This window comes from Monopterus albus, unplaced genomic scaffold (genome assembly GCF_001952655.1).
Source record: "Monopterus albus unplaced genomic scaffold, M_albus_1.0 scaffold223.1, whole genome shotgun sequence".
In the NCBI taxonomy this organism is placed as follows: domain Eukaryota; kingdom Metazoa; phylum Chordata; class Actinopteri; order Synbranchiformes; family Synbranchidae; genus Monopterus; species Monopterus albus.
This window is the reverse complement of record NW_018128103.1, coordinates 667,032-680,701: the sequence shown is the minus strand read 5'-3', so window position 1 is coordinate 680,701 and position 13,670 is coordinate 667,032. Positions and strand designations below refer to the sequence as shown.

Genomic DNA, 13,670 nt, shown 5'->3' with positions numbered 1-13,670 from the left:
AGTTGGTTACGATTACAGTTTATATAAAATTCACCTGTGTAATCAGCTAGAATGATTTGCCTTACCAATGATGTGTCATTTTTGGTCTCCAGTATGGTAAATCCAGCACACAGAACCTCTCCTCTGTTATATCCCTCTGTGGGGGGGTGAGTGGGCAGGGACACTGAGCGTAGAGCAATGACGTATGGATCTCTGAGGAGGAAAACCACAAAAAGCGACATTTACTCCTGCAGGACAGTGGTGATCGACCCTGGACCCGTCTTTAAGACCTTCCAGCCAGTCATTCTACTGACCCACTGCCACACGGCTTCCTCCTGGAAGCCAAGAGGATGAAGTCCTGGAGAATTCCCTCTCCCTGACTGGCTGAAGTCGGAGAGCCTACAGCGCCATGACCCACCGATGGAGTTACCACATAATACAAGAAGTCATCATCGTCCACCTGATGAATCAACTCACATTTCCTGATTTAAAAAAAAGGACAGAGATGCCACTGGTGAGATATAATGGCCACCCAGTATATATATTCCCCATTCGTGCCATTTGGTTTTTGTTTGAGGTACTGTGCAGTTCAGTTTGCTGTATTTTGAGTTTCCTCATCTTTTGTTGACCTCTTTTAGGGCCCAGTTTAGTTGATATTGATGTTTGTATTTTTTCCTTATTTTTGGGTGAATAAAAAGCCCATCCTTTTTGAACTTTAAAAGCTGTGTCCTCTTCCTTACTGTTCGTCCCCTGACATCCCTGAATCATTCACACAGTATACCCCAACCTTTTTACACCCAGTGAAGAGACAGTTTGTCAATCCTGAAATGATTTTTTATAAGTGTGTGTGTGTATCAAAGCTTTACTGATAATGTTTGTCCCAGCTTGATCTGTTGCTCAGCTCAGCCAGCAGAGCAAAGGCTCTCTGAGCAGGAACATCCACCTCTGATTCCACCTTGAAACTCAACATGGACTTCTGCTCCAGGGTGTAAAGACGAACCTGGAAACAAAGAATCACCATCACTCAAATACGGTGTTCTCCTGCAGAGAAATTCAACAAACACACTGACCCAGGTACATACTAACAGCCTGGAATAAACATCACCAGGATGACTTTGGCTCACCTGTGTCAGGCACTACAATATGTAGTTACATCCATAAATGCTGCTTAAAGCTGTACTGTGACTATCGCACAGTGGAAATGTGTACTGTGGTCAGATGAATCAGTGTTTGAGGTCGTTATGGAAGAAAGGGACCCCGTGTGCTCTGGACCAAAGGTGAAAAGGCCCATCCAGACTGTTACCAGCAACAAGTCCAAAAGCCAGAGTCTGTCATTGTCTGGTGTCGTGTCAGTGCCCTGCAAAGGTCGCTTACACTTCTGAATGCTGCTGTATCATTTTCAATGTAATACAGGACACAGATGATGACAAATCACCATTTTCAATTTTAATTTTACGTACCATCCCAAATTTTTCTGATTTGGGGCTGTATGCAGATTGTGCTGTTGATTTGACCAGGTCTTCTCACAGCTGTCATTTTATTCAGTCATTCCAAATTATGCCTGAACTCATAAGTTCACTCAGCACTGACTTGTTCTTTCATTCTCCATTTCCATTTTGTGTGTCTTTGTTTCATATTAGCCGTACTGTTTAATCTTTGTCATAGTAGTGTTAGAAATAAACATGTGCACCTAAAGTGAACCTGTGATGTTTTGTGCTTCCATCTCAGGCACTAAAGCTGAACCAATCCCTACCTGGTAAATGATGAGATTATTACTAATCATATTTCCAGCTAACCTCTTTTTGTATGGCTAGCCAGAAGGGGTAGTCCCTGTTATTTTACATGGTCTCATAAAGACTCGGTTTGCTGGACAAGTAACTCCACATGTGAGCATCTCAAATCCCTACATTCTTTGGTAGATTGCGAGGACCTACCTTCACAATGAAGGCTATGGTTTAATGTTCATAAAAGGTTTGCCACAAAACCCTGACAGAGAAGGAAAAATAAACAGCACAGCAGATACCTTGTCTTTCTCAGAGCTGAGGCACCAGCTGTTTCTAGCTGCCAACATCTTCAGAGCTGTCACATTGTTGTAGCTTAGGTACACCTGGAAACACACACACACACACACACACACACACAGTACAATAGCAAACATTCATGCAAGGACATGGAGCAGATGCTCCCCTTTTGGTGGTTATATGTCTCCTCTGATTCTGCTTCGAGAAGAGCACAAACCCATTGTTCATCAGAAGATGTAAAGGAGAACATATTGTGTCAGTCATCTGATAAAAATCACATAATTCAACTGTAAAAAGTGCCTCACCATTATTATTCATGTCTGCCTTGTACTGCACAAACCCGATTCTTTGTCTTGGTAGTTTTACTAATCAAATACACTTTAAATTACTGGTATGCATTTCCCATCTATGACAGATTTTCTGCATACATTTCTCATTTTCATGCAGTTATTTATTATTCATTTAATTAATTTCAGTATGAACATCAACCTGCAGAGACCTATTCTTTATTTACACAAGTGTTCAAATTCTGAGTCTAAATATTCCTACATCAGGTGAAAAGGATTATGACAGTGAGTTTTCCATTTTAGCGCTACCAATCAAAAACATTTGCAGTTGTGCCTCATACACAGTCACCGGCCACTTTATTAGGTACACCTATACAACCGTATGTACTTCAGTGTAACACTTCCACCTTAACATCTGTGTTTATGAAGCTCAGAATGTTTCAGTTTTTAGTGAAATTGTCATAAATGTATAAATTCAACACTATGTTTATTACTGAGGTCATAGTTAAAGGTGGTGTACAGGACTATGTTATATTCAGAGGTGTCTCTATAGTTTAGTCCTCCCCAGCTACATACGTGAGAGAGTCAGAATATTAGGAACATTCTGCTCGGGTCTAACATTCAAACTTGCAGCCAACTCAGACAGGAAAACTCATCTGGACCAACAGCCTTTCCACTCTTCACTCTCCTCAAAGCCTTCCTCACCTCATCCTTTCTAATCTTTGCTACTTCCTGCTCTATAACATTTACCTCTTCCCCCCTTCTTTCCCTCTCATTTTCCAAAATACTCCTTCCATCTTCTCTGCACACTCTCCTTACTTGTTAGCACCTTTCCATCTCTGTCTTTAATCGCCCTTATCTGTTGCACATCCTGCCCATCTCTCTCTCTCGGTCTTGCTAATCTGTACAAGTCCTTCTCACCTTCCCTTGTGTCTAACCTGGCATACAACTCATCATATGCTTTCTGTTTGGCCATTGCCACCTCCCTCTTCACTCTACGCTGCAATTTCTTGTAATCCTGTCTACTGTCTTCAGTCCTTTCTATGTCCCACTTCTTTTTAGCTAGCCTCTTCCTCTGAATGTTGTCCTGTATTTCCTCGTTCCACCACCACGTTTCCTTATCTTCTTTCCTCCATCCAGATGACACACCTAGCACCTTCCTACCTGTCTCCCTGATCACTTCTGCTGTAGTTTCCCAGTCATCTGGAAGTTCTTCCTGACCACCCAAAGCCTGTCTCAACTTCTGTCTGAATTCCTCACAACATTCTTTCATTTGCAACTTCCACCACTTGGTCTTCTTTTCTGTCTTTCCTCTCCTCTTAATTCACACTGATGATTTGCATGTTTAAATTTGGCATGTTTTATGTCGGATGCCCTTCCTGACGCAACCCTATTTATTCAGGCTTGGGACCAGCACAGAAGTCACTGGCCTGAAACCCTTGTGGCTAGATTTGTATGCACCAACACAGGTGGTCAAAAGGTTCAGCCAATGAACCCGTGCACAGTGTAGTCGGCACCGTCCATATAGCCACTCCTCTCCCTAGGTGAACCTTTCAACCAAAATGAGCTGTAATGAATGTCTTACTCATCAGCAAGTGTTCCAGGTCCTGAGTGGTTTCTGGACCTCACCTGGTTTCTGGGGTCCCAAGGCACAGACAGAGGGACCTCACCCTGCTTGCGGGAAATGATATACTTTCTGAAACAGCAAAAGGAAAACAAAAGGAAAACTGAGGGGTTTCATAGTCCAATAAACCTTTAGTCTGAGCAAAATTCTTCACAACTCCAATACATGAATGCAAAAATACATGATCATCAATCCACAAGCAAAGCTGGCTGGGCAGTCTTGTATTTGCCTTTATTACTGTTAAACAAATCTAAATCTACTGAAACACAGCCCGCTTTTGCTTAGAGAGTACTGTTTACTAAATTCTATTAGAGTACCTTGCAGAGTTTCTGACCACTAGTGGCACTGTAGACCAGCACTGAGATGTTTCATGCAGACCAACAGCATGAGAGTGGGGCACACTGCAGAGGGCTGTGCTGCACGCCGACATCTCTGCAGGCTGTGCTCTTTCCAGACTAGTTCAATCCTTCTTATTTTTAGTCCCCCCCCCGCCCAAAAAAAGACATGGATCTATGAGCTCAGAAGATATGTGCTCGACACAGGGGTAGAGAGATGGTTTACCTGTCCAGTCTGATCTTCTTCCTAGCTATGGCCTCTTGAAACCTCCTCTCCCCTTCCTGTAAATGCAAGATAGTGACAGAGAGGGGGCTAAATAAACAGCTCAGTTCAGCTGTCCATTCTCCATGTCCTCTTGTCCGGTTTGGAATCGCAGAAGGCTGGAACCTTTAGCTTCAACTTCCAGATCAGTGGATCCTATAGCTGCCATAATTCAACTTTCTAGTGTCTTGTTATAGACAGTCCCTGTCAGGTGAGCACCCACATCTTTCACACGCCGTTCCTCCATTTGTAAAACACTCCCCAGTCAAAATAATCCCAAAGTCGTGGTCAGCTCCTCCTCATGCCACAGTTTTAAGACTGAGTAGCACTCTAGTACTGCACGGTTAGTAATGATGCTGATGGGTAAAATTAGCAGAGCACACCTCGAGTTGTGATCACAGTAAACAAATAAGAACTCAGCTGAGATGTGCATTTGCTTATTTTGTATTTCCCAACAGCTGCAGCCTACTGTTTTACTATCATTTGTTTTTTCATTTTGTAAAATTTGTTTATGCTGATAATCAGTTCTTTCCCAGTATAACAAGCCATAAATGTAGCACCTTTCACCCACCAGCTAAACTCTTCTCAGTGTGACTCAAACCTAGAGGAGGACACAGCAATAAGAGCTGCTTCACAGCAAAAGCTCGCTCCCTCACTGTGTTGTATTGTGCAACATGCTTCCCACATGCCGAGTCATGTCGAGTTTGTGCCTCTGATCTCTGCTCCCTCCTCTTCAGGCCCAGCACTGCAACACTCGTGTCAGAGGTTACATGGGGGCAACTTCAGCATGAGAGTCTACTGCGGTGTCCTTCATCTCACTGTTTATGGCCTGCAGTTTCACTGTTCTGGTTCGGTCGCTGTTTGCCAACATCTACATCAATAACAACTTCATAAGTTAATAAAATATCAGTGCTGTGTGTTTACAGCCTGCTCCACAGTGGATAGGCAGAGAAGCATGTAGTTTATCCTTGTTTCTCAGGGTAAATAGTGTGAAATAACATGCACGCTTGATTTTAAAAGATTAAAAAGTGGTTAAAGAACCACTCCCCTGAAAAAAAAAAAAGTTTTATTTTTAATTTTTATACCCCATAAATATCATCCCTCCACTATGCTGACTGTTGTAGTTGCATAGTTTGTTACTGACAGGCTGTTTTCACATTCCTCTGCTGAAGGGGGCAGATATCTGTTTCCTCCAAAATAACCTGAGTGTGAAAGAGATTTGGGCAGACTGTATATGTGACATGACACATTCACACAGCCAAAAATGGTTTATGGCTTTTCTAGAGTTCTGGAGAAATCTGGAACCTCTGGTCTCAATAGCACCAGGAAGCGAAAGTTGTACCTGTCGACAGCAAATATATTTGAGTTCATGCTATCTGTATGTAAACCAGACCCTTGAGCTTCTTTACACTAGTTATACAGTTACCATGCAGCTGACACTATGTGATGGTGTGAGACATGTACTATTATTAGCAGCTTGTTAGCTACAGCTTTGGCTTCTGGCAGCAGCCCGAGCCTTGTGTTTAGCCAGCTGTTAAAGACACAAGCTCCTGGTCTTCTGTTATGGATCAACAAAAAAAAAAAAAGAAGAGATACTGTCATTCTATCAAATGTTCTGAAATGGTATGAGACGAGGTGTTAAACAAGAGTGGAACTTTAATGCTTCTATCAATGGTAAAATGACAAGACTAATTCAAAACCATGCTCTACTGTCCACAGTATGAAAAAAAGGACTGAATCGACCTGGAAGTCAGGCCTTAATACAAACAGGTGTGACTTCTTTCCCTCTGCCATGTTTGATATTTTTGCATGTCAGGACATATTTCGATGTACCATCACTTAGTTTTTGTGCTTCCTCAACAAACTGCCATTACAGTAACTTCCCTCATCAAATGGGTCTTTTAGAGCAGAAAAAATAAAGTTTCTTTCTGTCCTACCTTACTGAATCACAGCATAATGTGCATAAAACCATTTGTGGTAAATCAAGTGTCCATCAGTGATTCATTCTGTTGGCTAACTCACCAGTGGTTCGGGTCGTATCTGTGGTAACATACATAGCTTCCCGTGGTCGTCCAGCACCTCAAAGGTCATGAAAGCAGAGTTTATATGTCGGTTAGGCCCATCCTTCTGGTAAGCCTCGGCCCGCACCCCCACCTCCATGCTGCAACATCACACATTTGGTTGACTCCTGCTTTGATTCCAGATTTTAGTTTTTAATATTGAGCTGTTGTCATGTTTTCTCAAAAGATGCTTTTTTCTCATCTGACCTTATTTTCTGTCTTTATGACCCATTCTGGCTCTGCTGATACCTGTTTTTGAAGGCATTGTTGACAATAGCTCTCAGCAGAAGTCTGTCTCCAACTTGAGAGGGTCCTCTGAACGTAAACATGTCAATGGTCCGAAGAGTTGGATGAGCCTGACAGAGGCGACTGCACAGAGAAGATTACAACATAAGCTGGACACACTGCGTTTCCCCTGTTATGTACCCACAGGAATTAATATATTTGTCCGGTAAATAAGACGTAGGTCTAAATTAAGTTAGACTGTGGGCTCATTTAGTTTGACTTATGGTTCTGCGTTGAATCTACATAGCGCCTATGATGTAGGTTATGTATTATGGCCTACGGTGTTATGAACTTTTGCACCGGTGTCTGTGCCAGCCTGCAATCACACCGCCAAAACACTAGTTAGCGGTAGGGTTTCTATGCCAGTGTTGTGTCTCTTCGCCACTACCTAACAATAAGCATTTGCCAGTTATTTTTATCATTCATTCAAATATCATTCAGCCATTTCAGCTGTAGACGCGGGCATCTAAAACCATACACTTTATCAGTTCACGTGATCCTAACCTACTTCTGACACCCAGGAACAGTAAACATGTATGACTGTGAGTGATTCTGTATATGTAACCTCTATGAAACCTTGGTGGAGTCAAAGCAAGCATTTAAAATGTGTGTGTGATTGTACCTGGCAGCAATTATAGCTACGTTCACCATCCAGGCCATGATCTGTCCTCCAAATGTGTTCACCTGGTGGTCAGACATGGAGAAGACAGAAGAGGCTGTGAGAAAAGAAAGCTACTTATAAAGCGACACAGTGCACGAAGAGTAAAAGCCTCTGAATTCACTGAATACCTAAAGCTTAGATTCACATTATGTCACACAACGGCATCTTGGAGTCTTAGTACAACACTATCAAAATATCATTAAATGCCATGAACTATATTATCAAATCAGAAAATAACTGCAGATCTCGCTCCTTCCTGAGAGGCAGACACAAAGAAACACAAATAAGTAACCTGGTGGTTGGCATGTGGGGGTAGAACCAGCTCAACACTCTCCACCTTAGTCCTCTCTGCCGCCACCGCCTTGTCTACTGCTGAGGTGTCAGCTGACACACACACACACACACACAAGGACATGGTTGTTATTTATTGTCAACAATCTCATGAAAAGATGTGGTTTTCTCAGTTTTTGCTGACTTTTCTATCTTGTCTGTCGCCCTCAGCCCCACGTTCCTTCTGAAGATGATTTTTCCATCTTCATCATCCACATCTGGTTCCCCTGGTGAGTATTTCAGGCAGCAGGACAGCGTGTGTGTGATTATAATTCAAAATAAACCACAGTGTGTGTATCCTTTGTAATAAAGGAACGTGTCATCCAGTGCAACAGTGCGCCTTCAGTTTAGCATATGAGCTGCTGTTTCCAGCAAGTGGCATCAAACAAAGTGATACGAGTTATTAGACGACAGTCACATTTCATTACTACTGCACTATATTTAAAGCCTTGGTACTCTGTACTCAGCTGCTGCTCTGCACTTTCTCAGCCACATTCAGCAACAGGCTGAACCCTGCTATAAGTCTCTCAGCTCATAGCAGCTTAGAGTATCTGCTTTATCAGGAAAAACATCTACAGCACACTGTGACAAGGTCTGCTGTATGCTGCACTGTGGCAATGTGCATCACACCCACCCTGCTGGATAGATGCATCAGAGAGCAGGGCTTTGATGATGTCATCGTGCACCATCCTGACCCTCCGTCTCTCAGCTGCCACACTGTGTTCAACTTGCTCTTTCTGAGTGTGTGGTACAATGGGCTTCAGGATCACCTGTGAGGTAATGCCAGTAAATGTAAATGGGAGAACAAGCACACACACACGTGCAGACTGTTCAATTTCAACAAAAGACATCTGAATCTGTTTTTACATTCATTCTGCATTGCATTTTTCTTCTTCACTACAGGTTTTAACCTAGCCGTGCAGGTTTACACCTACCACATCACACACACATCCTCAGAAACATGTTTCATAAGGTCTTCAAAATCATTTTGGACAATCCATACAGCCCACTACCTTATTTCCAGTGCTGGTGCGCTGGGTAACGAAGGTGGCGTAGGCGTGACAAACCCTCCAGTGACGATCAAGGAACAGGTCCTCACAGCTCACCTGGATGCCCACCTGACATGGAATACATAAGCAACAGCCCATGGTCAAATTAGAAGTACTGTTTATTTTGGTGGAAATCCACTCCAGCTTTTTGATAGCTTTGAAACAGACAAAATTAACTAATGAATCGAGGAGAAGAACCCTGCAATATGTTCAGTCTCTGAGACTATCTGCTGTTTGCTGCTGATCAACTCATGTACAGTAGCTTTTTCAGCAAACAGCTGCACAATGTGGCCAAAAATAAAAATATGAAAGCTGTGAACCAAAACAGTTCCATTTTTAAACTACCACATTGTTTTTACATGGTGATTTGATAAATCTTCAATTAGCTGCTTAAATAATTTGGTTGGACTGGCTCAGCAGTAGTCCTCTGGCCCTTTGTTTACGTGACCCCGGTGGCTCCCAACCTTGGAAAAATACATGGTTAGGAAGTTACATATTGAAAATTTGTATCGTCTCTGAGATTTCTGCCTCCACCCTAAAACATCTCTTCACCTCAGTGCAAACACTTTGACAGGGCTAGTTCTTTGTGTATAAACTAGTGCTCATTGTGAGGTTTGTGGATTATTAAGTGTAAGCAGGACACTGATTCTAGACAGACATTATTGCTTTATTTGTTCACTGCTGAATTACCAAAACAAAATACCAAAATCTGTAGCCTGCTAGAACAAGTCTGACATTGTGGCATAGGTTTCTCTTTACTACAGGGTATGAACTAAAGTAACTGCATGTTTCTTTGTCTGGAGAAACACTTCAGTGTAACACATTACTGCCATGTTGCAAGAACAAAGTTCTCTGACCTCCATACTGGTGTTAAAGGCTCTGTTGACCTTGGCTTTGATGTTCACCACCTGACCCACTCTGTAGAGGCAGAAAGGAAGAATGAGTATAAAATGTACACACACACACACAAACTAGCAGTTTCAGAGGACCCACGCCCTCAGTACACACAGTTCCTGTTACCTGATGGTGTGTCCAAAGTGTATGTCATCCATTGAAGCAGTGACACAAGGACTTTGAGCATGTCTCTCAGCTGCCCATGAGAAACACAGAAATGTCATTTCCTGTCTGGTTTGTCTGTGGTTACAACAAACACTGGACACTCACAGATGAACCAAAGTCATTTCAACACACACCGAGTGACTAATAGTCACTGAATTTCTTTTGCTCACACACCCATCTTACCCGAGAGGCAAGCAGTGGAGTCCATCCATTTGAGCAGTTGTCCCACGCTCAGCTCCTGTCGATGATTGCTGTGACAAGGCATCACGATCTGACTCATCTTCACCTCTGTCGGGTTGATGTTCTCTGCCTCTTCTTCCTCCTCCTCCTCCTCCTCTTCTTCCTCCACATCCCCTGACCCTCGAGAACTCATCTTTAAAACTGAGGAACAAGAAAGGCTTTTTAGCCCCCAAAAAGCAGATGTAAAGAGAGACTCTCACTCCATCTCTAAGTTTAAGCTCAGTGGTTGAATCGGTCAAAGTGAATATTCTGTTGCCACTACTGTTACAATACGCCATTTGTGGAAGTGACAGGCAGTTCATGGAATGAACAAACCTATATTCAGGAATATAAGGAATGGAGGAAAACCCTACAACTTAAAGAGAACATGGAAGAATGGGGGTCTGATGTGTGCCAGAGTATTATTATGCAGCCCAAACCTGCTGATTGTCCCAGGTGGAAGCAGTTAGTCCAGGTAATAACCAATGGGGCCCAACTTCAAGCTACTGTTTCTGATAAAACACTAGACAACCATCTCAAGAACAGGGCAAACCCATTTTTAAATTTGTCTCTCAAGATCTGGCAAAAAACTAAAATTACGCAATTTACAGAAACCATCAAAACTGTCATGATGGTGTAAATCTGATGATAAAATTTCCCCTCAATCAATAGATAAAAGATTCAATATACGAGCAAGGAAAGCTATCACGGCTTACTGCACTATGATACATACAGTAAGGGCATACATACGAGGTTTTGCACTGTGAGGAAAGAATTTAAATGAAAACAGCAACAGCTCTACAGATTCCTCCAAATAAAATGTTATTTTAAAACAGCCACAACAGATTGATGAAAATCTTTATCTTCTTCTAACTCTTGAGCATAATACTAATACTAGGCACTTTGTATTAAAGAGAAATGGAGCAAAGTAATCAAGAAGGTTTGCCAAACAGAGTGAAAGACCACGTTTCCTTCTTTATGATTCTTCATTACTCCTCTACAGAAGAGACACAACAAGAACAACTAATCTAAAAAGAACAACTAATCTTGGCCTGTACATTCTGGTCCCATCTTGTTCTGATCACTGACTGGAAGCACACACACCAGTCTTTAGAAGAGTTATTCAGAACCTCGGCCCCCTTTATATTTCTATACCTATGAGGGTTTCTCCTTTATAGTAGCCTAATGAAACATGTCAAGCCTTCTGGGAGCCAACACTCGGCACCCCCCGGGAGGTAGCACTAAAATCAAGTTCCAGGAACACCAGGAGAGAGGGGGTGCATGCAGGCAGAGCAGTGAACAGCTATTGGTTAAATGTCTGCTCTTATGGTGTGTAGAGAGGCACATATACTGGTTTAAAGACAAAACAGGGACTTCAGTGGGTACACTGAAGTCAACTGCACCTTATCAATTTTGGATATAAATAAATTGAAATGCTAATTTTCCTCCCTCGTGCTACGTGCTAGTAAGCTACTGTAGTTAGTTAAGGTTCCTGCAATCATACCAGGATGCCTTGCAGATGCAAGTGTCCGGATCCCCGTTTCCTGACTGTTCCTGCTAATGCCTTATCCATTTTGTCCTCTGAAAGCTTAGGTTATTTCCAGCAGCTTTTAAAACAGTGACCCTGGGTTCTTTGCCTTGTTGGTAGTGCATCCCAGCACACAGCAGCTTTTAGGCTTTTTCACTTTTTTGTAAAATAAATAATAATAATTTGTCAAAGAGATGCCTTCACCCAATACAAAGTCAGTTAACAGCAAGGAGCTGTCCCCCTCATGGCCCAAATACAAATACTAGAAACATACACCTTCAGAAAAGATTCAACATTTGTTGTCCCCCCCACGGTTTCTTTTTCTAAAGTGCTAAATGTAGGTATGCCTTCTTCTTTAAGTCAACAGCCTAAATTTTAGCATTCATAATTTTATTTTGATTTTTTTTAACCTGTGCGGTTATTAAAAGGTGGTTTTAGATGAATGCCTCAGTATTGAAAAAGTAGAGCATAAAATACAGTGACAAAAGCTGATGCCTAGATGAAGGAATGCCACTGAAAACTGTGCTGTGACTTTGGATGTTGCTTGTTGTGTTTTTCTTCTTTTAAAAGTTATTTGTGTGAATGTGTTTTCAGTGAAATCCTAGCTGGCAAAACCAAGACAAATTAGGTAGACTACCTGTAATTCTCTTTTTGCCAGTAGTAACTTCTTATGCCCCTGTGTTTCAGTGTTGTTATATTTTCAAAGGTTTTTCTTCCTTGAATTAATACAGCAGCTTACAAATACCTCTCTGGGACCATTTCCCCAAGAAACAGTTCAGTATTAACACACACAGGATCACCAGCAGCCCGTACTGTGACGCTGCGCTGCCCGCCACACACACACAGAGCAGCGGACTAGCACCGCCTCTGACACCCGGTGTAAAAGGCTCGTCTTGTGTTTAATCAAACCGGAACGTGCATATGGAAAATCGATCTGGAGGAAGAGACATGTGCTAATCACCCAACCACTATTTTGGCTGTTAGCTAGCCAACTAACTTCAAAACGTAAGCTGTGCACGTCTGATTAATTCGGCTAGCTGCATGCCAATCCACATACTAGCTAGCCAATTGAACGCCACCGAAATAACACGAAGCTTAAGCACGTTCATTTTAACGTGCTAAGTGACATTAAGATGAACAAACCTGGCCGTGGACAGGAACCGTGTCCAGTCAAACATAGACCCCCCTACACGTACTGGCCAATCCGGTCACACCTTTTCAAACTAAACCAATCTAGCCAACATGCTAGCAAATGTTGGCGTGTTTATACGTCGTTTTTCAGAGAAACTAAGTGTGAAAAAGCCAAGAAACGATGGCGTCCCAGTGCATAATTATGGATAAGCTGCATATATTTGAATGGCCTGGCAAAATAAGCAGAGAAAAATAAACATTTGGAAACAATATGTGGGTTTATCTGTAACATGCTAAAATTGAGGTACACAGGTCTGTAGCCTGCACTTAAACATTAGATAATATGGGATTACAACAAGAAAAGAAAAACTATACTAAACTACAAACAAATACACCATGAGGTTTCATGATATCGATAAGAAAACTAAATGTTAGATAAAATTACACTACCAATCTCGCATTATATAGCGTTATTTGTAAATGAAAGCATAGGACTTCCGGTAGTTTATGCGTGTCTTCTGCTAACCTGACAAAAACTCTACACAGCAAAGTTTAGTTTGAACTCCAGGACACTGAGTACATGTATTACCTCGTTGTAGTCTCCGCAGCGCTTTGTGTGTACTTTCTCCGAGGTGTGTTTGTAGTCTTTCCGGCTGTCAGTGTGTCTGAGGGCGTAGACGCAGTGTGTTTGTACCTGGGTTGGTCTGCCTCTCCAGGAAAGTTACTCACATGCTAAATAATGAATCTCTAGTGAAGAGACCATGGACAGAGGGCGGTCGATGGCGGAGTTGGCAGTTCTGCAGCAAATGTCCAGCCCACCTCAAGTTAATTTGGCTGTGA

General features: G+C 42.3%; 1 protein-coding gene across 2 annotated transcripts in view; it reads right to left on the bottom strand.

The window, feature by feature from the left end:
• Window positions 1-13,670, bottom strand: part of acot11a (acyl-CoA thioesterase 11a) — a 15,053-nt gene extending 1,383 nt beyond the window's left edge. The window contains exons 1-16 of one of the 2 annotated variants that reach the window (XM_020619596.1): window positions 13,420-13,670; window positions 10,136-10,333; window positions 9,914-9,983; window positions 9,751-9,811; window positions 8,858-8,962; window positions 8,479-8,614; window positions 7,807-7,898; window positions 7,476-7,537; window positions 6,818-6,937; window positions 6,531-6,669; window positions 4,473-4,528; window positions 3,917-3,983; window positions 2,003-2,086; window positions 846-979; window positions 294-461; window positions 66-192 (exon numbers count right to left, since the gene is read on the bottom strand). In XM_020619596.1, the coding sequence (XP_020475252.1) occupies window positions 66-192; window positions 294-461; window positions 846-979; window positions 2,003-2,086; window positions 3,917-3,983; window positions 4,473-4,528; window positions 6,531-6,669; window positions 6,818-6,937; window positions 7,476-7,537; window positions 7,807-7,898; window positions 8,479-8,614; window positions 8,858-8,962; window positions 9,751-9,811; window positions 9,914-9,983; window positions 10,136-10,325 (1,611 nt within the window). In that variant the 5' untranslated portion in view covers window positions 10,326-10,333; window positions 13,420-13,670. Of the gene's footprint in view, window positions 1-65; window positions 193-293; window positions 462-845; window positions 980-2,002; window positions 2,087-3,916; window positions 3,984-4,472; window positions 4,529-6,530; window positions 6,670-6,817; window positions 6,938-7,475; window positions 7,538-7,806; window positions 7,899-8,478; window positions 8,615-8,857; window positions 8,963-9,750; window positions 9,812-9,913; window positions 9,984-10,135; window positions 10,334-12,842; window positions 12,893-13,419 lie in introns of those variants that run through there. The other variant, XM_020619598.1, reaches the window with a different exon arrangement.